Source organism: Canis lupus, chromosome 23 (assembly GCF_048164855.1).
Source record: "Canis lupus baileyi chromosome 23, mCanLup2.hap1, whole genome shotgun sequence".
NCBI classification, from domain to species: domain Eukaryota; kingdom Metazoa; phylum Chordata; class Mammalia; order Carnivora; family Canidae; genus Canis; species Canis lupus.
This window is the reverse complement of record NC_132860.1, coordinates 40,274,516-40,300,761: the sequence shown is the minus strand read 5'-3', so window position 1 is coordinate 40,300,761 and position 26,246 is coordinate 40,274,516. Positions and strand designations below refer to the sequence as shown.

Below are 26,246 nucleotides of genomic sequence, written 5' to 3'. Positions count from 1 at the left end.
GTGAGTGAATGACTAGTAAAGACTCACTTTTCTAGCTTCTGGCAAAGATCTAGTCCCTTCCATAATGGTGAATCAGTACTCAACGGTAGTTCATTTTCCAAGAGAATAAGTCAACTTGTCAAGTCTTGCTCTACCACTGCTTGTTAATATACTATTTAAATATATTTCTGTCTCTCACTGGGATGTAGAGGTAAATGCTAAGAAGATTTAGATGTGATTGGTTGTAGTGTAATGAATGATATGTTTCAGGTATTTAATTTGGGGGAAGAGAAATGCTTTGAAATGATTAATTAAATGGTTTGGCTCTGCAATAATTGAAAGTATATTTGTGGAACTATAAAAGACTATGTCTGGATGATTTTGATGAATTGCATCTAAAACATTCCCTTTGTATAATGAATTGATATTCTTGAATGCTGTGATTACAGTGAATTTTAATTTGCATGTGATGTTAGTGATTTCATTTGTTACTACTTGAATTTGATTAAAATATTCTCAATTAATTGATATAAATTGGGTTGGGGGTAAACTAAGCATTTTCAAAATTTTATTTTCAGAAAGGTTCCTTTTATTTGCATTAGCCCTACTTGGAACTGAACTAGCTACACCATATCTGGGACATGCAAGTCAGATCTCTTTCAACACATAACATTTCATACTAAAAGAAAGTAAGCCTTAGGCATAATTCTGTGAGTTAATGATTCTCTTTCCTCAAACTCCATTCCCTTGGTAAAGATAAAATTGTTAAGGAAGAAGTAAACAGTGGAAAGATAAGAATATCCTTTTATCTAGTCTTGGTTAAAATAATTTTTCCACCTTTCTTGAGCCATTTGGCCACTGATGATTCTAGCATTCCTCCCAAATTCCCCCAACACATACACACACACAAGAAAGAGAACAAATATTTCTCAAGCTCCTTCAGTGTGCTCTGTGCTATTACATATGTCATTTAAGTTGTACAACCTTGGAAAGTAAGCATACACTAATTTTTATATATGAAGAAACAGAGACTCAGAGAGATGAAATAATTTTTTCCAAGACTGTACACTTAGCCTATGATTGAGCTGACTTAAATCCATGACTGCCAGGCTACTCCTCATACTCTTCATACTGTGCCTTATTATATCCTCCATTACTCTTTAGCTGAAAAAAAATATTCCTGTTGGTTTGAAAAGGGGGGGGGTCAGTTATCAATGTCAACTCTCAGGGATTTACTAAAGAAATTTACATAGGAGGTAGCATTGAAAAGAAAGATAAGTAGAAGTGTTCAAGTTGCTTAGGTAGGGGAAGACATTCCAGCATGAGATAACAGCAGGCACAAAGGTACAGAGTTTAGGGCTACTTGGGGCCACTTCCTCTTCTAGCTGCAAATGTTCTCTAAGATCGACCCATGGTCCTTGGCTCCTTTCTCCTTGTGTTCTTTTCTTTGGAGAACCCAGCCATCATGGCACTTTCAATTATCAAGTGAAATTGATAATTGGATAATCAATTGATAATTGGATAATCTTCCTTAAGCTCTAGTTGTTAGTCTTCAAATGATAAGTGGATGGTACTATCTTCATACCTGGCATCATCTCAACTTCAACACGGCCAAAACTCACTCTTTTATATCAAATAAATTCTTCTGTAGTAGTTTCATTATCTCTTTCTGTTAGATGTAACAAATGCTAATTCCCAGCCTCAAAATGTTAGCCATGTTTAATTTTTCCTTATCCTCAACTTAAACATTTTTAATCAGATATTGGATGCTATTGAGATAATAGATGCTATTTTTAAAATATTTTCAAACTAATATATAATGCATTTTATATACATCACCCTATTGAAAATCAAGCAAAGTTAGATGAGTTATATGAGGACTAGGATTATATTTCAATGCCCTGACATTATTAACCGAGTACATCTAGCAAGTATTAATTGAGTGTGCTGTGCACCAGGAACTTCTCTAAGCTTTGAGGATAAAGTGGTGAACAAAAATTTCAGCCCTCACAGAATTTCAATTATATTTGAAGAGAATGACACCAAAAAATAAACAATATATAATTCCAGATATTAAACAAATACATCAGATAATTCCAGATAGGTATACTTGCTATAAAGAAAGGTGAAGCGAGGTAAGAAACTACAGTGAGCTTTGGCAAGTTATTTTAGATAGTTTTAGATATCTAAAACATGAATAGCCTCTCTGAATAAGCTGAACAGAGAGCAAAATGAAGTGAGAAAATAAGATGCATAAAGATCTGAGAGGTGGAGACTAAGTGTTTCAGGCAGAGGGAATAGCAGATAAAAAGATCTTGAGGCAGGAACCATATTGTCTTGTGGTTGGAGTAAAAAAAGAAGGGGAGAGAACAGAGAAAAATGCAGACAGGCACTTGAGGATCAGACTAGGTGAGGTGCAAATTTTGTTTTTTGTCCTGAATGTGATAGGAAATTTTGGAAGTTTCAAAGAATTACAAAATAAGATTAATATGTTAAAGAAATCTGTCTCATTTCTATAGATAGAATGTAGAGTGGAAAGAAGAGAAGGAAAGAAAGAAATCAGTTAGACATCCATTGTGACTGGATAAGTAAGAGAATACAGTGATTTCAAATAGAAAGTGTAATGACAGGACTTAAAGATGAGCTCTAGGCTTTTGACCTGTGTAAATGGAAGGATTGGGATTGTTGTAATTCAGACTTGGGGAAGAGAGTTTTGAAGAGTAAAATCAAGTGTTCAGTTTTGGACTCATTCATACTATGTCATATAAGCTTAGAGAAGTCCAGGCTAGAGATTAAATAAAAGGACTGGGGGAACCATCCACATTTGATAATAATAGGATGAAATGAGAAATTTGGGACCAGAGATGATAAAGTAAAAGAGAGAAAGTTTGAAGAAAAAAACACAAACTTAATTTTGGAATTGTTAAATTCAAGATTCCCAAGAAAACATCTAAGTGAACAAGTCCAGGAAGCTGCTGGAAAAACTGGTCTGAAAATCAAGAGAGTTTTGTGTTGAAGTATAATTTGGGAGAGCCAAGGGCAGAACCAGAGACTAGATAAAGAAAGCAAGTCCAAGGACTAGACAAAGAATTCCTAAAGAACAGACATAAGTCCTCCTGACACCTAGGTGCAAGTGCTAACACAAAAGGAAAAAGAATGATTCATAAATGAAGAAGTGGTCAGTAGCTCCAGAGAAGTCAAAGTAGACAGAGCTAAGGGTCATTAGTACTGGATATGGCTAAGGGCTGTACGTCCTGCAAACAGTTTGGCCGTTCACAAGAAGAAATTTAGGCCCCAGACACTTTGAGGATGTTCTTTGTCTCCAGAGGCCCACACAAAGACAAAAATCATTGTTCATTCATCAGGTATAACACTTCGATTAGTCAGCTACTGGATTCCATAGAATAAATTTTGATGTAAACTACCAAGATGCAAGTGGAATACCCATAACTGAGGATCCTGTTGGTACCAAGCACACCGAGACCCCATGGCAGCCTTCTCAAAACCTCCACTTGTGATGGGTTTCAGTTCTTGACATCCTCCTTGCTTACCGATGCCCAAGTACCATATCCTTAAACCCATTACATTATATAGCCACAAGTTTATAAGATGGGGATGTCAAGAGCCAGCAGATGAACCCTGGGAGCTGGCAGCCCAGCCCTGAACATGGTGGTCCCACCTCAGGACCAGGTTGTCAGATGCTGATCAAACTGGGTCCTGAGAAGTGTGAGATGAACAAGGCCCCCTAGAGGGCAGCAGAGCCTCACAGCAAGGGGAAGAAATACCAAGAAGGGTTCGTGGGGTGTTTCACTAAAGGAGACACAAGGGGGCAATGCACACTTTTATGGTTCATGGGATCCAAATTAAACTTAGTGAATTGAAGTCAGTAGAGGTAGGAGGATCTCAGTTGTATACCAGACAACAAAAACAAGTTGGCTAGATAGAGTTGGGCGGAAGTCAGTCACAAGAAAGCAAGGTTCTCTGCTCAGTGCATGTTTATTATCCCGACAGTAATAATAAACAGGTACTGTTTGGTGAGAACCTATTATTCATCTGCTATGAACTAGATGATATTTTGGGCACTGGAGATGATAAAGATGAATATAATACTGTCCTTCCCCTAGATAATGCCTTTCCTCAAAGCAGAGCCATAGATGTAAGCAGATAATGTCAGTAGAGAGTTGTAGGTGCTTCAAGTCTTTGTCAGGGGTACTGCAGGGGCACAGAAACGGACATAGTTATTATCTAAGAGCAGACAGGAAAGGCCTCAAAGGTGGGATAACATGATACTATGGGTCCTGGTTGTATGTGTGTTTTTTCTTTCCCTTGTGATTTCTCTAGATCTTCCCAGAAATAATCTTTTTTTTTCCTCCTTCATTTATTCTTTCAGTCAACACATTTCTTTTATTAAAGCCTCCCAGGTTCCAGTCACTGATGTGGGCACAGGGATACAGATGTGGCCCTGACATGGCAATAACAGGCAGGCAGTGAGCTTGCTCCCTTTGGTTTTCCTCTTCCTTGCCCTTTCTGAACCTTTACTCCAGGGATAGAGAAAGCTAAGCCATTCAGTCTGATAGGTCCTATGTGAGAAGAAGAGTCATAGAAAAATAACATCATTATTTTGACTCACTTGGTTAAGAATCTGACTCTTGATTTCAGCTCAGGTCATGATCTCAGGGTAGTTAGATCAAGCCCCATGTCCAGCTCTGCACTCAGAGGGGAGTCTGCTGGAGATTATCTCTGTCCCTCTGTCCCTTCTCTAGCTCTCTCTCTCTTTCTCTCTCTAAAATAAATAAACAAAATCTAAAAAAAGAAAATAACATCATGTCTTTTCACCTATGTGTTCAACAACCCATGACAGCACAATGTGCCTCTCAGACCAGGTTAAATTAGAATTCCATCATGACATTTGCCATTTCAGTTCTATGATCAGTCGGTCTGCAGCCACATGTGGTGTTATCATCACCATGGATTTAGTGTTCTCTGATTGTTTACAAAGTCCATGTTTGTGATCCCCATCAGGATTATAAACTCTTTGAGGTCAGAGGCTGTGAAATGTGTTTTCTTAATGTCAACTATAGAACCAATCACTATGATGAGTATAAGACACATCATATGTGTCTGAGTATATTATTTTTAAGAAGTACCCCCTACTATTGAATTCCAATATCAACATTCATCAGCTGTGTGAACTACAGTTCTCTTTTAGATAAAGTCATCATTATCCCTTCCCAGTGTTGTAAAGATGCTTGAGACAATATAGAAAAACTCCTAACACAGTGCCTGGCACTTATGTTTGCCTCTTATCCTTCTCTCCCTATCTTTGGCTTCTCCTTGATTTTTTTCTAAATTGAGTTTTCTTTTCCCTTTTAGTCATCCCTTTGCTAATTTTGGTTCTAGAATTCTAGAGTACAAGCTTTAGAGTTCAACAGCTCAGATATGTTCCTGGTTTTGCCTCCTTTTACTGTGTCACATTCAGCAAGTCACTTAACCATTCTGTGGCTCAATTTCTTTATCTTTTATCTTTTTATGAGGACGATGATGTAACCTACCTCGTAATGTCTTTGTGAAATTAAATGCTAAAATCCTCATGTAAAACATCAACACTATGAGTCAAGTAACCTTGCTCCTGTTATTCAAAGAGAAAATTTAAGAAAAGTTATATAAGTTACCCAAAATCATACAGCTAGTAAGTGGTAATGCTAGGAACCGAACTCATGTTGACTAACTCCAAAGCCAGTACACTTCATTACCTTGATTTATTGCCTATCTTGAGCAAACTAAAACCCAATCTGTTTAGAAAAATTTGGAGAACTACTGTATATCTACCTATGTGTGTGTGTTTGTATGATTAGAGATATGTGTGCATTTCTGTGTGCATATATGCATCCATATATGAGTTTATATGCACATATATAGTATATGTGATCCATATAGCTGCACACACTAGTTTATCACACTCTGCCATAATAAACCCCTGTAATTCTAGATCACCATGCAACTCCTAGTTGAATACTTAGTATATAATGAGTACTTAAAAAAACAAGTAAATTTACTAAAGAAAAGACCTTTGAAGCAACATCTTCATATAATGTTTCTTTAGGTATCTCTCATTATGAAATTAGAAAAATCTCACTTTCTATTTATTGTGACAGATATTGAACAATGTGGAATCTGCCCAGAAATGGCAAAACTAGTAAATCCATCTGCTGTAGTTATATGTGATTATAATAAACCATGAGACATTACCTTAAAATCAAGAGAAGTATAATTGCATATATTTAAATGATACTATTAAAACAATGAAACAAAGACTAAAAGGGAGGTAGAAAGGCAGTCCTTTGTCACAGACTTGTGATTTTAGTATATTCTGTCCAGTGCACTAGAGGAGAGATGATTTTTGTGAAGCTCACATTGAGTCAGGGCACAACTCAGCAACCCAGGACTTCACACAAAGGCTCTCCTCTCTCTGGGGGTCATCACCACTTTCAGGTAGCTGTCACTGTCACAGGAAGCATGAACTCCCTGCATTTCTCAGTCCTTCACATACATGCAGGGACCAGGAACATGGCCATTTCCCTCTGTCACCACTACCTCCTTTTGGTTCTGTCAAAAACCCTGAGTTTTAAACCTGAGAGGAAGGGGAACTAAGATTCTTGGCAATCCTTGGAGACACTTCTTATTTGTCCCTCAGCAGTCAAGAGAAGCAGAAGTAGAGAAAAGGAAAGGTTTTTTGTGTGGCCGTGCAGTTGGAGCAACAAAGGTGAAGGAAGAGGACAGAAGAAGAAGGGTGCCCAACAGAACTGTTGTGATCAGATTCAGCAAATGGCAGCATGTGAACAACAGAAGAGAAAGGCAGTTTAGATGGAGCTAGGTTTGGATCAATACTATCACCTTGCCTTTGATAAACGTTCTTACTTTTACCATTTCTGGTAAATGGTAAAAGCTGAAGCCATGCAAAAAAGCGTTTGCTGGCTGCTGCTATATGCCAGGCCCTGCCCGTGCTAGGTGCTTGCAAGAGGTACACACATGCCCTTGCTCCGGTGAAGTTTACAGTTTAGGGATAAAGTAGTGAGCTAGTAGGCAAACTGATATCTAATTAGAATTTGAAATAAGGGGATCCCTGGGTAGCTCAGCGGTTTAGTGCCTGCCTTTGGCCCAGGGTGCGATCCTGGAGTCCTGGGATCGAATCCCATGTCGGGCTCCCGGCATGGAGCCTGCTTCTCCCTCCTCCTGTGTCTCTGCCTCTCTCTCTCTCTCTCTCTCTCTCTCTCTCTGTCATGAATAAATAAATAAATCTTTAAAAAAAAAGAATTTGAAATAAGTGTTCTGAAAGAAGAGAGAAGGACTCTTCTAAAGACCAACAGGAGAGGAGGGCTGAGATAAAGAAAGGAACATCTTCTACCTGCATGTCACTTTCAAATGCAGCCTACATTCCAGCAGCCTGAATTAGGGCATGTGGGAGCACCCAGATCCTGCAAGCCAGTCTGGATGGTGGTAAAAATCAAAGATTCATTAACCACACATGTAATGGGGATCATACAGGTCCTGTCCCATTGGAGGACCCATGGCTTCATAAGTATTAGGGGACATGTGGAAAAAAAACAGGACAAAATATTGTATATCAGAATTGTCTGGAGAAAACCTGCTGAGTTAGAGAAGTGATTAGAACCGGAAAAAAAATGACATGTATACAAGTACCATTAATATGCACCTGTTAAGATTAAGAATTTTATCTCTCACCTGATCCCCAAAATTTCCATTGGGGAAACATTAATTCAGGAAACATTAGTAAGTCCACTAATATAACACAGATGGTTGATGGTTTCCTTGTGGGAAAGGAGGCAAACTCTGGGAAGCAGTAGATTCAAGTTTTGGGTGTGTGGGTTTTTTTTTTTTTAAGTTGTATTTATTTATTTCTAAGTTTTTATTATTTTTTTTTTATTTCTAAGTTTTTAGAAGATTGTATTTATTTATTTGAGAAAGAGAGAGAGAGAGCATGAGGTGGCGGGTGGTGGGGGGTGGGTACAGAAGGAGAGGGAGAAGAAGACTCCCTGCCTGGCAGGGAGCCCTATGCAGGGCTGGATCTCAGGACCCTGGGACCATGACCTGAGCCAAAGGCAGATGCTTAACAGATTGAACCACCCAGGTGTCCTGATTGATTGATTGATTTTAGAGAGAAAGAGCGAGCAAGCAGATGGGGAGGAAGGAGGGGCAGAGGGACAGAATCTCAAGCAGACTCCCTGCTGAGCACAGAAGTCCACATGGGGCTCAGTCTCACAGCAAATGAGATCATAACCTGAGTTGAAACCAAGAATCAGACACTTAACCAACTGAGCCACCCAGGTGCCCCAGTAGATTCGAGTTTTGTGAGACTTAAGGTCATACAATTTTGGGAAAGAACTCTATTAAGAGAAAGATAACAAAATGTGAATACAAAAATAGGAACAGGGCCTTGCTAGGGCTCTAAGTGAGGGTCCCTGATTCTCCAGTACTTTCAGAGGAAATCTGCTTCTGCAGAGAAGCACTGAGGTTTGGGCTTCCTACCCCAGACGGAGAAAATGAAGTTACTAAGTGCAGACTGTAACCTAGGTCAATACCAGAGAGAGGAAGAGGGATCAGGCTTCCTATCTACTAGTGTAAAAAGGGCCAAAGGAAGATCAGAGGCAGGGACTTAAGCCAGGAGATCAGAAAAAAAGATGAAAGGTTTGAAAAAATAGCACAGTTCGTGGGGTGTCTTCAGACATTCAGAGACAGAACCAGGCTCGAGAAATGGCCCTACTAGTGTTTGTAACCAGCATTTTAGTGAGAAACAGTATGCATCAGAGTTAACCAATCCCATAACCTTGGGTAAATCACTTCATCTCCCTGTATCCTGGCTCTTCCTCCTTTGTAAAATAGGAAGTAGTATCTAATTTGTAGAGCTATTGCAGTGATCAAATCAGTAAGTTTGGTTACTCGGAATGTGTTTTGTATATTCCCAGGATCCAGTAAATATTGGCTCTTCTTTTCATTACCAAGCTTGGTCTGACTTCAAAACTTTTCTAGCTGTTCATGCTAAAAAATGTTAGGAAACATTCCTGTTGGAAAAACTACCCATCAGTTTTTAGGAATAATAAACTATTTTGTCTGAAAAACCCCTCAGTCCTAAGAGAAGCCAGCAACTTTTAATTAACGCTTTACCATGACGTTTCTTCAGACTGATCCTTTTCTTCTGGAGATCCTCCTTCTGGTCAATCAACATTATGCTCCTCCCTGAAAAGTTTTTCCTGTTGTGTAAACTTGTAAAGCACCTTAGAGTTAGTTTTAAAAATCTGCATCTTCATGGACTTCTGTTGATTGTGAAACAAATAGCGTCAAAAGAAAGTACATGGTGAAAGGCAATGACTTCAGATGATTCATAGCTGAAAACAAGTTCTCATCATAAGAGGGATTAAAATACTTCCTTGGAGAATTTTCTGGAAGCTAAATGAAAGGCTTTACCTAGTCTATAACTGGACTAGTAAGGAATGAGCACATAGGGACACAGTTTTGTATTCTTTCTTTTGTTTTTAACACATTTCCATAATTTTGCTATGCTATAATTTATTAAATCATTCTCCAGTGGTTTGCTCTTGTTTTGTTTCTGCTATTTTTCTACAACACTGAAAGGAAAAATCTTTGTACAGAAGGCTTTCAGCTTATGTTGAACTATTTCCTTAGAATAAATTCCTATTTATAGAATTACTGGGCCAATATAGCTGATTCTTTACATTTTAATTGCTTATTTGCATTGCTTCCCCACCTGTCAACTTCTACCTTCCTTTTATTTTATAGAGGACAGAACAGTATCTTCTCTGGCAGCTTCTCAAATACTTTCCCAACTTATGTTCATCTCTGACATTATTTTCTCAGGCTATTAATCATGCCTATTATTATTCTTTTTTTAACCTGCAATCTCTGAGTGAATCAACCTGACACTGCAAGTCTGGACAAAAGTTGTTTTTTTCTGGATACAGAAACCACAAGATCTGCCGGAACAGGTAGTAAACCATCTGAATATACTTACTTGTGTTCAGACACACAGAGGGCAGAAGGATGAGACTGAAATAAGGAATTACTTTGTGATTATGAACTAGATTTGGCCCTTACTCTTTCCTTCTCAAGTGAGATCTGTAAGGACTTCCCTTCTGTCTTCAGCTAGAATTCTCCCCTAAGCAATTTGACTTGAAAGATTGCCTTGGAATTTCCTTCGGTTCTCTTTGTAACACTTCAGCGTTGTTGAAAAAGTCTACCATCTCACTGGGTGTGGTTCTGCTCTCGCGCAGTATCCCATCCATACATCATCACTGGTTGACAGTTGTTCTCAGCTATGCCTCTTTGACCTTCAGATTTTTGTGTACTCCCATGGAGGTTAACACTGGCTAGAGGAAGGGCAGTCTATTTCCATATTAGCAGGGGCCACAGAGGGTGTTCTGTTCTACTTGGCCATTGTGTAGAAATTTGACCTATGGAAAAGAAATAGGTTTATACTGTGCTCCAAGCCCAGATGCCTTAAGTATACATTATTCCCTTAATGTATGACATTTTCAGTCCCTCAAATGGATTATCAGATTATTCAGAAAAGTTCTTTATTTTTCATGTAAAAGGACATTATGAAGCGAGGTGCTAATAAAAAGCATGATGTCTGTAGGTAAAGCATGTGGTTTCTGTGATGGGCAATTATGGAGACTTAGCCAGACTGTGCAGCTTTCTGAGCCACAGGTTCTCCTGAAAGATGAGGATATTAATAACTTTGTTGAGAGAATCAAATGGCACAAGAAAAGTTTTCTACAATATTGGAAATGCTATTCAAATGTATATCATAGCTTCTCTTATTTTATCACTGTCAGGATCCAAAGTTAGGATAGCCCTAAAGGTGACACAGCAAATAAATCTGGAAAATAAAATGTAATGTCGCACTCTGCCTCATATATTTTAAAATTAGATATTGTGTTTCTGATCGCTAAAGATGTTACTCGACGGTAGGTGTTTGATCTGAAATATGTCTGAGGTTAGGCTGGTGTTTGAGAAGCCAACATGGGAACAAAGTTAAATGTTTCCAAAGCTTTAACGAAGGTCCATACTGGTACAGGTGGAAAGGGAAATGATAACTGAAAACTAAAGGCTGAAACATTCTGTCCAAAGCCGGGAAGGCAAAGGGAAAACTAAGAAATAATATCTAGCTGCAAAAGTTGCTATAGTCAGGCTCAGACATGATGGCATCTGGAAGAGAATTCCAAAATCATCAGAGCCAAGACCACTTCAGTCTATAACTGGACTAGGTAAGGGATGAGCACATAGGGACACAGCTTCATATTCCTTCTTTTGTTTTTCTTGATATTTTCTTAGTCTAGTGACAGGAAAGGTGACTGAGGAAAATCTTTGGCAAATCCTTGCAGACTGATGCCAATTCTGCAAACATGACCAAAAGCTTTATTGAAGTACTTATAAGGGCTCTGACCTGTAGTGGTTCTTATTAATCAGTTTGAAAATGCAACACTAAACCCGTAGTAACTGGTTATTTTGGTTTCTCACATACCCACTTCCAGGGTATGTGTATGTTGGCAGTGGGGATGGGCACTTCCTACACCAACAAGCAATTCTCTTGGGCAGCTGGGTGTCTTATAATTCAACTCAGTTCTGGCACTATCAACTTGAAAATTCTACAGGTTCAGGGTTGAGTCCTACAAAGACTGTCCTTCCTCCACCACCCCTATCACCTGTGCTTCTGACCTACTGGCTGTAGACTGGAGGTTCCAACGACCCCCTCCTTGGACTTCTGAGCCAGTTGCTCTACCTATATTTCTGACCAACTGGCTATAAACCAGAGAGTCTCATGACCCCTTTCTCAGGTTGGAGTACTTTTCTGGAGAGACTCACAGGACTCAGAGAAACATTGTACTTACCAGAGCACAGGTTTATTGTAGGATATAACTCAGAACATCCAGATGGAAGAGATGCATAGGGCAAGGCATGTGGAGCTTCTGTGCCCTCTCCGGGCAAGCCACCCTCCCAGCATTTCCATATGTGCACCACTCCAGAAACTTTCCAAACCTGTCCTTTTGGGGCTTTAAGGAGGCTTTATTACAATGGCATAATTGATTGCATCATTGACCACTGGTGACTGAACTCAGTCTCCAGCCACCTCCCCTCCCTGGAGGACAATGGAGTGGGACCGGAAGTTCCAACCCTCCTATCACAGGGCTGGCTCCTCAGGCAACCTGCCCCCTCCTTAAGTGCTTTGGGGGAATCACCTTATTAACATAACATGAGGCATCTTTATGACTCACAACACTTAGGAAATTCCAACGGTTTTGGGAACTGTGATCCTGGAACAGTGAAAAAAAATATGAAAAGAAATATATACATTTTCATATATATTTGGGTCATCTGAATAACCAAAAAAATATTTTTCTTATAAATCTTATGTGGGTTAGGACTATAGTTAGCATGGCTTCCAGGAAATTAACAGTGGTGTTTGTACCATGGTCATAAGGGCCAGTTGTTTAGGTGTTCTCTAAATGTGAGTTATTGAGAAATTAATCCTTTGTTTTACCCAGTCTGTCTCACACTTTTTCTTCCCATACAAAAATCTAATTCTGTGAAGACTTACACTTTTTTATATACAATAATATGTATAAAAAGAAGCAATATTTAAAAGAAGACAAATGGTTAGACTAAAACATTTGTTAGTAACTTGCTTCTTTAGGGTCTTCATAAATACACACACATACACACAGAACTTACAAATACCCAAACCTAATGCTATAAAGAGCCTTAGAAATTCTTAGACTCGGCTATGGTAGAGAAAGTAACAAAAGCAAAGTAAAAGCTAGAAGGATTTTGGCATTAGAGAATCTAAAACCTAATTCAAAGTGGCTGACATGATAAGACTCACATGAAAAGAAGTTCTGAGATGAAACAGGCTAATTCAGTCACTCAGAGATATTGTCTAGGACCTACATTCTTCTAATTTTCCATGCCACTGTTTTTTAAAATATTGGCTTACCTTCTCTCATGCTGGCAACATGGGTGTAGCATTACTAAGTACCACACCAGACAGCTGTCCTAGCAAAAAGAGACCATGGTTTCCAGTGTTTTCTTTGCCAAGAGCAAAAAGAGACCATGGTTTCCAGTGTTATCTTTGCCAAGAGAAAAGAAGAGAAGAGAAGAGAAGAGAAGAGAAGAGAAGAGAAGAGAAGAGAAGAAAAAGAAACTGTTCTTAGAAATCTCCAGAAGACCCTCTCTCATGATCATAAACAACATCCTGCCTTCTTCCCTTCCTTTTCCCACTACACTGTGAACTCTGTGAGGTGGGACCTGTGGATGATTTATCTCTATATCTCCAGGCCAAAGACCATTGTCTAGAATAAACTGATGCTCAACTGATGTCTATTGAATAAGGTAATCCATTCCATCTACTTGGCTTGATTTAATGAGCCATTTTTATTCAAATACTAAATAGTTTTAACATCTTAAAAGAAAATTAAGAGAAAGGCCTCCATCCAGAACTAATAATGATATGGCTTTTGGTGCATTTTATTTAGTATTAATTTTAAGGCAGCAAGAAAAGAAACTTGGGGGAAAATGACTATACCAAGGGTAAACAAGTCTTTTGATACTAAGTCACTTTTACCACTGCCTATTGAATATCAGGGACATGGATGAAGTGTCATATCAAGCTGCAGTTTTAGAAGGGAAAAGGGCAATGAACCTTAAGAATCTTGGGCCCCAAACTCTACTAATGGTCATTCTCTACTAATAAGGCTTGTGACCTCGGTCAAGTCAGTTAAGTAAGTCTCAGTGTCCTCTTCCAGCAAATGAGCGTTAACTGTACTCTCTTTAATTGCCCACAGTCTTAAACTGATGGATAAATAAGATTACTTCTGTGAAAGCATGCTGGCTCTGAAAACTGTCATTCAAATATAAAGGCTCATCTTGGTTCACCATGTAGCAGGCTAATGTTGGGAATCTTATAACTTACTTTAGACGAAACATCTAGTACCCTCCAGGTGTGGTAAATTGCCGGTTCTGATACAAATGCTGTTTGAGCTACTCTCCACCATTCAGGCAGTCCAATATTCAGTGTTCAACCTCAACTTAATGGTTGCATAAACCTCTTACATCCAAGAAACATCTCTTTTTTGGCATCACCAGTCTCCAATAAAATACTCAAACATAATACCATTCAATGAAGCTTTGTTAATGAAAACACACACACACACACACACACATAATGGAAGGAAATACATTACAATGACTAAAAGTGTGGGTTCTAAACTAGACTCCCTGTATTGAAAAATCCTTGATCAATCTACTTAATCCTTACAATCTTAGGTTTCTTTTCTTCAGCAAAATGGATATAAAAATAACAGAGCCTCTGTCACAGGGTTGTGGCCAGGATTAAATTTATGTAAAATCCTAGCACCATGTCTGGTATATGGTAAATGCTAAAGGAATTCTGATTTATTGATATTAATCTTTTTCTCAGAGGATAAGAATTGCACTTCTTTTACCATTGACCATTAAATGTGATGAAATCACAGATTAATAGGCAATATAGAAGGGTAGATCATGTGTGGTTTAACAATTAGTAACAAAATCAACCCCAAAGTGATCCATATGCCATCACAAGCATCTAATACATATTACAGGTCAGCCACTACAGTGAAAAGCAGAAGCTTGTTTTATCATGGAACAACCCTCTGCAGCCACAGTTCTTCCTCAGCCTGGCCAGTTAAGCACACAATCATATCTTTCTGTTTGCTCCTGTCCTTGTTCATGCTCACCAGGTACAAAGACAGGAGACTGGCCCAGCACAAGTCGGAAATAGAGTGTTTCACCCCCAAAGGGAGTGTGGGGAATGGTGGGAGAGCAACAATGAGCAGGTAAGCAAACTGTGAGTGGCCTGAGGTGGTGTGAACTCAATGTACGCAAGCTAGAGGAACAGGTGGCTCCCTGGTCTAGGTCCTCACTCCACTGTGCACCCCATGCAGTGTGTCCAACCTGGGCCACCACTGGTTTTCTGTGTGTGTTTGATCTGCAAAACCCATGCCATCCTCATGTGAAGTGATGGGAGCCTCCTGTCCCAGATGCTGCTGTTCCCAGGGTTGTGTGCTTTGCATGTCTAAAGCCTTAATTCACACTCAGTTCTCCCGTGGATTTTAACTTATTGGTCAAATGCTTCTGGAGTTTGCAAAGTGGAAGAGATTGGAGGAAATTCACATTTCAGGACTGTCTAATCAGTTGTCAAAACAAATGCAAAAGCCCAGGACTGGTTCTGAGGGAAGAACTGCAATGAGGAAAGATTCCAGCCCTGATCCCAGACAAACCTGGGAATTAATCTGACTTCTTTTCAATGTAACATCATGTAACAGCCAAGGGCAAATGCTGAGCCAGACTAAGTGAGCTGTAGAGGCAAGAGGCTTTTCCTGAACCTAAATAAGGAAAGCTAGTCCTCCTCTAGCTACCATAGCTTTGCAGCTCCTTTATTTCTCTGTGTTTGGTGGCAAACACCCTCTGTCGCTGCGCTGTGCATGTTCCTTCATATCAGGCACCTACAACTGAGCTGTGCCCAGTCACCTGGGTTATTAAGAACTATAAGCATCAACTTAGCTGTGTTGCATGAAATGAACGTGCTTTATTGCATGGGACGGTGTTTCAAGAAAAGGGCTCTGGAGATAAATACTGTCAAGATTGGCATTAAACAGTTCCAGAATGCTGGAGAAGCCTTCCATTGGGGAATCACTCACCATGAACTAACTCTCCACTTCTACTTGGTTGTAGCATTTCCCCATCTATCTGTGGTACAAGGTGTAGAAGGGAAACTCCTACAAATCAGCCTGGGTGAAAGGAAAGGGGAAGTGCAGAAAGTATAGTGTGTACCTATGTGTGTGCATGTGCTGAGAGCAGAGCTTGAGATCCAGCTGCATAGAAAGAAGAAAATTCTATTGAATCCTGTTGAACTTTCACCCCAAACATTGTATTTGCTTCCTCTGTAGTAGGCTCCTTCTGGTTTTCAAAGTAATATCTAACTTTTTCCAAGGACCACTGTATTACACAATTTCCAGAAGGGGGTGGTGGAATTCATGTTGCAGTCTGTGAAAATGGTGCCAAGAACTGTGTAGCTTACAGTCTGACCAATCATTTAAAGCAGCCCTGGCCGAGAGCTTGGCCAAGTTTGGCTCCCAGAGACAAGGTGATGAGAGCATGTGTACCTTTGTAGGCATATATGTGTGTGTGCACACTAGCATATCTGATGCCCTTATGTCCATGATCCCTTTATACAGCCATCTTTGGATCTCAGTGTGTCCAGAAGATAAGCCTCAATGGATCATTTTGTGGGAGTAACTCAACAGACTGGTATTGGACCTACTGGTGTCCTTCCATTCAGATATGACAAAATGCCATAAATCATGTCCTTGAAAATCAGTCAAACAGCACTGGAGTTGGCTGGACAAGGTGAAAATGACTGTATCAAATGAATTATAGGGTCTCTGTCCAGAGTGATTTCTGATTTGAAGCAACTGTCTAGAACTGGACTTCCCAAACTTGGTTGCCTATGAAACGCACTGTGACAAAAATCTAAACTATAACAAGATTCCTAGGTCATTCCAATTTATATCTATTAACTGATACTGTGGAATAATCCATTCATCTAGGAGATGACATGGAGCTATTCGTGGTAAACATTAGGTCTCCATTGTGTCATGCATTGTTCTTGGGAGCGTTTAATTAATGTTTGGAAATCTCAGATCCAATCAGCCCATAATTAGATTTGCTCAAGACTGTCTTGATTGAAAATGAGTGAGGAAATGTACAGGAAATAGTGGGACACAGAGGGTAACAGGACTCCAGGTCAGCCAGACCAAGCTCGCCTGGGTCAGGTCCAGATCTACAGAGATAGCAATTCAATGTACCTACACTGGGAATAGTCCAAGCTTCTCTACAACAGCAAAATAATAGTTACTTTTTGTTTTCTCATGTGTTTGGATATAGCCAAGTTAGTGACAAGGCTTATTAGATTGATAAATCCTGGTGAAGCACAGAGGACCATTGCATGCACTAGTAATAATAGCTTTGTTGGAATGACCACCTTCCCTTCCTAGTTTTTCTTCCTTCTCATTTCTTTAACATTAAATAAAAACTGATAGAAGGGAGTAAAATTACGCGAGAGGGAAAGGGAATCCTTCAGTGTTCTAAGGAGCTTTCCATTAAGGAGGAGAAAAGGCCTATAGACAGATAAAAGGAAAGGCCAAAATGTCTTAAGACCATCAAATCTTTTTTTTTCCCCCAACTTCTATTTGTTCATATAAGTACACACACAAACTCACATAGTGACATTTATCCAGGAGAAATAAGTTGAAAATGAATATTAAGAGAAAATATATCAGAGAGGAGACAACTACAATGTAACCCATTTCTAAATAAGAGATTAGAGTAGGGGCAGCCCCTGTGGCGCAGCAGTTTAGCTCCGCCTGCAGCCTGGGGTGTGATCCTGGAGACCTGGGATCGAGTCCCACGTCAGGCTCCCTGCATGGAGCCTGCTTCTCCCTCTGCCTGTGTCTCTGCCTCTCTCTCTCTCTCTCTCTCTCTCTCTCTGAATAAATAAATAAATAAATCTTAAAAAAAAAAAAAAAAGAGGTTAGAGTAGTTAACCCTAGTGCACTTCTTCTGGAATTGAAGAGAAGGGCTGGGGAAAGAATAACTATTCAACTTTTTTTTTTTATTTTTATTTATTTATGATAGTCACAGAGAGAGAAAGAGAGGCACAGAGACACAGGCAGAGGGAGAAGCAGGCTCCATGCACTGGGAGCCCGATGTGGGATTCGATCCCGGGTCTCCAGGATCGTGCCCTGGGCCAAAGGCAGGCGCCAAACCGCTGCGCCACCCAAGGATCCCCCTATTCAACTTTTATAGATACTTTTAGCATCAGCTGTTGAGGCCCTCTTTCTTATCAGCTCCCACTCCTCCCCCAAGTTTGCTTCCAGAGTCATAGTTAAGCATATTTACCCTGCAAACATCTGGCCTGGTTCTGTGGCCATTACCACACCACCAGGCCCAGGGAGGAGCTAAGGGAAGCTCAAACAATCAGAGAAACCAGGAGTATCACCCTGCATCTCATTTGCCTATGTTTTCTATGTTGAAACTATGCAAAGGACAGGACCCAGTGAATTCATGCCTGAGGTGATTTTTCCAGAGCCAAATTACCTGTCAGGGAGAGAATTTTATGCCAAGTAGCCCTAGAGCTGAACACTATTCTCTTACCTGAAACAATGACAGGGTCTTAGAGACCCTCCCTCACTTCTCCCTTCTCCCGCCACCCCCACATTTGGAAAAGAATTAAGAACATTATATGTATTGGTAACATCTAGCTTTCTGAAATATTATGTTGTTTTCCTTTTCTATGATTTTTCCCCCCTTCTGTCGGAATCTAGCATAACTTGTCATCTTTTCACATTTCCACAGTGGACAGTCTAAGTGTGTTTCAGAGCAGAGACCTCCTAATTGCAGGAGAATTGAAAGAGAGTCCTAAACAGGGAGGTGCTCTAAGAACTGTAAATTCTCTAAACCCTGTTATCATGTGAGTTCATACTGAGATGGTCCACCTCAGAGATGGCTAAAACCTCAACAATGAATGTTATTATCTCCTATCTCAGCAGGGCTAGTCCATTGGAGTGCTCATAGGAGTCTGCATTCTGAACTGCTCATGTCATACCCCATGAAGGAGAGCCACAGACATTCTGAGCCTCCCAGTCTGGTTACTCTTTAGAAAAGCACTCCCTAATCAAATGTAATAGAGGGATCTATAGTACCCCTCCAGTGCTTGCAGGAAGGAGGGTGGTATGAGGTATTTTTACTGTTGCAATATCATGATATCAATTAGGTGAGGTATTAATCCCAATCACTTGAGTAACCGATTTTCACCTAATAGATGCAGCATCTGATTTTAGTGGGTATAAATATTTAATAGAGCCTTTAGAGAATCGGGTAACAGTGATGTCATCATTGTGAGGAACTCAGATTTGAAAAGCAATCCCACAATGTGATGTCTGTGTTAAGATTGTTTTGCCTTTCTTTGATTCAATTATTTCTTCCCTCATGCAATGCTCATTTATTAAGCACCTACCACAAGCCAAGCACTTACAAGATTCTGGAGTTAAATGAATGACAAAGACTTGACTAATGCCCTTGAAAATCCATAGTCCATGGAGGAACAGAGTCAGAAAAGCAGATAATTGAAATGCAACAGAAACCCCTGTCCCAGAGGAAAATTTATGTGTTGAATTAACTTCTCATTTGATATCTGAAAGTATAGCACATGCCAGTGGAAATAGAATTAAGAGTTATATAAACTAAACATTAGCCTGAACTGAGTGTTCAGAAAAGGCTACACACAGAGGTATATAAAATCCAGAGCCACAGAGAGAATGTTCTGTTTCCAGTATGAAGCCAGCTAGTTTCATAGTGATAGGACTTCTGCAGTAGTCCTCTTCATTTCTCCCTAGAGTCAATTTCAGATCATTTAGAGATGTTCTAAAGCAGGTAACAGTAGCAGTTAATGCCATTGCTGTTATTACTATGCATCAAACACTGTAGCGGTCCTTTCCCATTGGTTATGCACTAAATTCTCCTAAGAATTATCTTTCCGTGATACAGATAAGGAAAATGAAGCTCAGGAATATTAAATAACCTACACAGTAGAGTGATTTAGTGAAAATTCTGAAATCAAAGACCTTAAAACCTGGTTTCAGCACTAGCCAGTGTGACCTTGAGGTGCCATTTTACCTCTTTAATCTCTATGGTCTATAAAATGAGCATAATAATAGAGCATTTCCCTTAGTATATGATGCTGTGAAAATTAAGTAAGATCGTGCAAGTACAGCATTTAGCAAGCATTCAATAGATATTTAGTATTACAGTTACCCAAGGCTACTCAGCTTAGAAGCTCAGAAAGTCCTTTTTTTTTTTTTCTTTTTTTTTTTTGATCTTCTCTTCCACTCTCCTCTTGCCATCAGTGGTGGTTTTCTCAACAATCAATCCTGGAAAAGTAAATAAAATAAAATCTAATAATATCAATGAAATCAATTCAGTGACAATTTCTCTGCTTTAAAATTCATGTTTCCCATAGTTCTCCTGGGGTGTTTAGATATATACCAGATACTGGCTTAAGTGCTTTCCCTGTGTGATCTCTTATTTCATCTTTAAAAAGGTAAATGATAAAGTCCATAATACAGCCAAACTCTGATTCTGGAATTCTTGCTCTAACCATTGTGATATCCACCATCTGGAATTAATTCCAATTCCATGCACTCAGAATATGAGGACCTTCACACATTAACTCTATTCTTTAACATTTATTCCCTCTCTGTTTGGCACATGTGTTCTCTTCTTCAGGCACCTTAACTTTTTTACCATTCTCCAAACACACTAGCTCCTTTCTACAATTTCACACCTTAACATGTACTATATCTCTACCTGGATTACCCCTACTTGCTCCTTGAATACATTTTCTCCAACCCCCAATCCTATTCTGCCTCTTACTCAGTTTTCAAAACCCAAATTGAAGGGCAATTCCTCTTTGAAAACTTTCTAAACTTCCTACTATCTATTTTACATCTGCCCAAACTCATAATTCTAAAGTATTTTGAGTTTACCTCTGATATTGCATATTCTCTGGTTACTGTCTCTTCCCACTAAACTTGTCCTGTTTAATTTTCCACCCTCAGTATCCAGAAGTGCTCTGAGACTGCTGATTCGATCAATCAATCACTAAGAGTGCAAGGAGAATCTTTTTGTATGTAGATTGCACTGTTTTAGGGACCATGTGGTGTTCCAGAAAATATGAATTTCCACCCTAAAGAACTGACAGTCTTTTAAAAAAAAAAAAGATTTATTTACTTATTTGAGAGAAAGATCATGGAGGGGATGGACAGAAGAGGGAGAGAGTCTCAAGCAGACCCTGAGCTGAGGGCAGAGCCCACTACCGCGGCTCAATCTCAGAACCCTGAAATCACCACTTGAGTCAGATGCCTCCACTAATTGCACCACCCAGACTTCCCTGACAATCTTTATAGAGGAATAAAATTCATTCTGATGGAAACTACAAGAGCAATCAGGTACATTAAGGTATTAAATCAGTGATCCAGATAATAAGCCCCAAATATGAATAGGGGAGGGAGAAAGCAACATGACCTGCAGTTTCAAGTTCAGGTTTTTAGAATCCCTGGAAGAAAACTTCACAAACTATATCCTATAGAACGTTAGACCAAGTTTAAGAGATATTCCATGAGCAGGAGAAAAGAAGAGGCAAAAGTGACAGTATGGATGAAATTAATGTAGCCAACACTACATGCTATATGCCCTTCTTGGAGGTTTTCTATGAATGCTTACAAAACAAAGACTTGAGGAGTGCCTGGGTAGCTCAGTTGGTTTTGGACTGACTCTGGATTTCAGCTCAGGTCATGATATCGAGCCCCGAGTCAGCTCCATGCTGGGCATAGAGCCTGTTTTAAGATTTTCTCTCTCCCTCTCCCTCTGCCCCCACCCTCAGGTGCACATGCATGCAAAGAAAGAAAGAAAGAAAGAAAGAAAGAAAGAAAGAAAGAAAGAAAGAAATTGAGATGTTCCACAGAAAGCAGTTTAAATTTACTTAACTTAGTTGACCTTAGAGCCATTTATTCATGAACCATTTACAGGGTGATCCTTACTTTCTATACAGTTTGCCAATCAGTTTTATAAAACACATTGATCAGAAAACAAAGGAACAAAGTTACAGATTTTGAGTAACTATAATAATTCTTGGAATATTATTATAAGGAATTTCTTAGGGAAATAGTTTATAAGTCTGACAAAAACACAGTTCAGCTAATGTCTTGTGATTGGACCAGAAATGATTAACTTTAGTAAGGGCCACAAATATGAAAATATAAACAAGATTCTCAATTTCCTTTACTTATTTTTCCAGAAGAATCACTAATTACTGTGAGTATACTTATTCTATTTCTTTCAGCCTGTGGCATAATACAAAATTTAGTAATGGGACTACTTGGATTCCCTGGCTCTTCTCCATTTCTGTCAGTAACATCCTTTTTTGTGGGGGAAGGAGAGGAGCTAGTCACAATCATTTGTAAGCCTGCTGTCCTTGCCCATATAAATAATAATTTATTCGTTATGTATAAATATAAAGATCTGTACATATTTTGAGACAAAAAAATTGATATCTCATAATTTCTCCTAAAAGGGAATAAGGGAATGAGAAGAGTCTGATAGAACAAATGCCACAAAGGGAGCGGCTTTGGAGTTATCAGTTCAAATTCTTGTACTCTAGAGGAAGAAGTCAAGGCGAGAGGCATACTCTCTACTTTTACTCCCACCACAAAATATGGATTAAATCTTGTAATGTCTGCCCTAATCTTATTGCCATAATCCCATTAGGTAGACAATACCAAAATAAGGGCAAACTATTCAGCAGAGCTAAATGCTCTGTAAACTTAAATCACTATTTCATCTAACCCTGTTTCATGCATCATTTTGAACTGATTCTTTAGCATAAGGATTATTTATTTTTAAAAATGTTAATTCATCACTTATTATGCATAAGGCCCTATGCTTCATACCAGAAATTCAAAAGATATATGAAATAGGGTTTCTACGTACCTAACAATTTTTTGCCATTATACTTCACATGGCCTTCAAAGTGGAGACCCTGCTTTATAACGCTGTCTTCCATACTCCTAGTCAGTAACCGATGGAAAGTCATACGCAGCAAGATTTTACACAGTAAGTATGTTTGCACACAATCCCATGAACCTCTCTAAGCATCAGCTTTATAGTCTATAAAATGAACACAATGTTGATAACTTTCTCACGTTTTTTTGAGGAATTAAAAATAGCATGTATATGAAAACATACACGGATTTTTTTTTATTATTTTTGTTTGTTTGTTTTTTTATACACGGATATTTTAAAGGAGTAAAAGAACTTAAATGAGGAGATTAGGTATACATAGAGAAGGCAGTATATTGCAAGCAAAAGACAAAGGCAAATATGAATCAAAAACATCTATTATTTTTTGTATGCGTCTACCTAATTAATTTTCAAGGAGCCAGAGAAAGATTCCTGTCATCTGTAGAAACCAAAAAGATTGACATCAACAGATAATAGTGTATAGGATAGAAATAAAAAGTTGTTTTAGGGGCACCTGCGTAGCTCAGTCAGTTAAGTGTCTGCCATCGGCTCAGGTCATGATCTCAGGGTCCCAGGATCAAGCCCCACATTAGGCTCTCGGCTCAGGGGGATTCTGCTTCTCCCTCTCCCTCTGCCCTCCTCTCTTCTGTGCTCTCTCTCTCAAATAAATAATCTTTTATAAAAGTTGTTTTAATATCAAAAGGATATATTTTCTTTTTTATTGAGATATAACTGACATGAAGTTGTATTAGTTTTAGGTGTGCAACATAATGATTTGAGATATATACATATATATGTATATATACAGAAAAATAATCACAATAAATTTAGCTAACATCCATCATCACACATTTACAGTTTTTTTTCTTATAATGAGAACTTTTAAGATCTATTCTCTTAGCAATTTTCAAATATACGATACAGTGTTATTAACTATAGTCACCATGCTGTACATGGTATCCCCAGAACATATTTATCTTAAAACTAGAAGTTTGGCTCTCTTCACCCATTTTACCCACTCCTACTCCTACCTCATCCAACCACCAATCTGTTCTCTGTATCTATTAGTTCAGGTTTTTGTTTTTGTTTTTTAGATTCCACGTATACATGGTATCATACAGTCTTTGTCTTTCTCTTATTTTACATTTTACAATGCCTTCAGATTTAATCCACATCATCCATATTGTGACAAATAGGTTTCCTTATTTGGGGAATGGCTGAATAATATTCCATTGTGTTTGTGTATGTAAATATATATCACATTTTCCTTATCCATTCATCTGTTGATAGACACTAAGGTTGTTTCCATGTCTTGCCTATTGTAAATTATGCTGCAGTAAACACAGGGTTGAGATATCTTTTCAAGACAGTGATTTCATTTCCTTTGGATAAACTACCCAGAAGTGAAATTGCTGGATCACATGGTAGTTCTGTTTTTAATTTTTTGAGGAACCTTCACATTGTTTTCCAAATTGGTTGTATCAATTTACAAGCCCACCACCAGTGCATGAGAATTCTCTTTTTTCCACATCTTTGCCAACACTTGTTATTTCCTGTCTTTTTGATACTAGCAATTCTAACAGGTGTGGGGCGATACCTCCTTGTGGCTTTGATTTGCACTGCCCTGATGATTAGTGATGATGAGTCCCTTTTCATGTATGTGTTGGACATTAGATGTTTTCTTTGAAAAAACATTCAAAAGGTACACATTTTCTTTATTCATCCATCAGTGGACATTTAGGTTGTTTCCACATCTTTGCTCCTGCAAATAATGCTGCAGTTAACATGGTAGTGCTAATCCCTCTTTGAGATCCTGTCCCAATTCCCTTGGATATATACACAGAAATGGAATTGCTGGATCATATGGTAATCTATTTTTAATTTCTTGATGGACTTCCAGACTGTTTTCCACAGTGGCTGCACCATTCTAAATTCCCACCAACAGTGCACAAGGGTTCCTTTTTCTCCACATCATAGCCATCCTAACAGGTGTGAACTGCTCATATTGCATCATACATTTAAAAAATCTGTTAAGAGGGCAGATTTCATGTTAAGAGTCCTTACCACAATGAGAGAGAGAGAGAGAGAGTGTGTGTGTGTTAAGCATCTGAAGCATCGCAAAGGGAATGAGACAGGAACTTACTTAATACCTCTGTGACATGGACCCATTTACATCCAGTGAGAAAAAATAATCAAAAATTACCTTAAGCAAAGCCCCTGGGTGTCTCAGTCAGTTTAAGAGTCTGCCTTTAGCTCAGGTCATGATCCCAGGGTCCTGGGATGGAGCCCTGCATGGTGTTCCCTGCTCAGTGAGGAGTCTGCTTCTCTTTCTCCTCCTGACCCTCCCCCCTGCTCATTCTCTCTCTCTCTCTCTCTCTCTCTCTCTCTCTCAAAAAATAAATAAATAAAATCTTTTAAAAAATTACCTTATATCAGGAGCTTTATGTAGATAACAAGTATGTTGGTGGCAGACAACAACCAAGATTGAAACCTCAAAACTAAAGTTCTCTTCACACATTAGAGTTAGGTTAAATATTTTTTATTTTATTTAAATTCAGTTTGCCAAATTGTGTATAAAACCCAGTGCTCATCTCATCAGGTGCTCTGCTTGATGCCCTTCACCCAGTTACCCCATCCCCCCACCCACCTCTTGAGTTAAGTTAAATATGTTAGCTGAGCTGCTTTAAGATCAAATGGAATATTTTTTCTAAGCAGAAATAATTTCTTCAGAACCATTATAACAATTCTGGAACATTCTCTTATTCTCTAGTCCCTCAGTGTTCATCACTGCAATGTTCGGGTCAATGTTACTTTGGAATTTATTATCAGGTCATTTTATGGGTACACACTTGGGTATTATCATTTCCCTGGATGCTCCATAAGGATGTGTCCTGTTAGCCCTTTAGTTTTTATGTGCACTTAGCACACAGACAGTATCACATGTTGGCAACGACTCTGGATCTAAGGTCCAATTTGGGGCACTGTTTTTGCCTTTTATTTGACTTGGACACATGTTTCATAAGCCTCAGGTTTGGCATCTATAGTACAGGTTAATAATATCTGTTTATATCAGGGATTTAAGGTGATAGAATTTGCTTCATTTCCCTAATACTTCCAGCCCACTACCCTGCACCAAGCACCATCCCAAGCATAGGAAATGCACATAGTCACTGCCCTTGGAGTGTTCCAGGTTTAGTGTAGAAACAGACTTGTATATAGATGATTAATAATACCATGCAATAAGTGCTATGTTAGACAGCTGTTGTGAAGGTCAAATATAATAAAACAGATGAAAACACTTTGTGAGGTGTAAAGTTCTATTCAAAGGGGAGCTATTATCATTCCAGGACTCTCCTCTTCTTAGTCATCAATGCCAATCCCATGTTTTATTCAGGCTTTAAATCAAGCTGGATCCCTCCACAGAGTCTTCTTAGCGGTATCAGCCAACAGGCACAAAATAGCTGTGTCTTCTTTTGTTCTTTCCTTATGAACTTATAATCTGGGCTTTGCAGTAATTGCTGAAAAAAATAATTTCCATTTTAGGAAAAAAATTCCTC

General features: G+C 38.9%; 1 protein-coding gene across 5 annotated transcripts in view; it reads left to right on the top strand.

Annotated features, from left to right (window-relative positions):
* The window catches only part of GRM5 (glutamate metabotropic receptor 5), a 511,936-nt gene that overhangs the window by 473,048 nt on the left and 12,642 nt on the right, over positions 1–26,246 (top strand). For 4 of the 5 annotated variants that reach the window (XM_072794970.1, XM_072794971.1, XM_072794969.1 and 1 more), the window contains exon 9: positions 14,793–14,888. The exons of the other annotated variant lie outside the window; for it this stretch is intronic. In XM_072794970.1, coding sequence (XP_072651071.1) covers positions 14,793–14,888 — 96 coding nt within the window. The remainder of the gene's footprint in view (positions 1–14,792; positions 14,889–26,246) is intronic. 5 annotated transcript variants of the gene reach the window in all.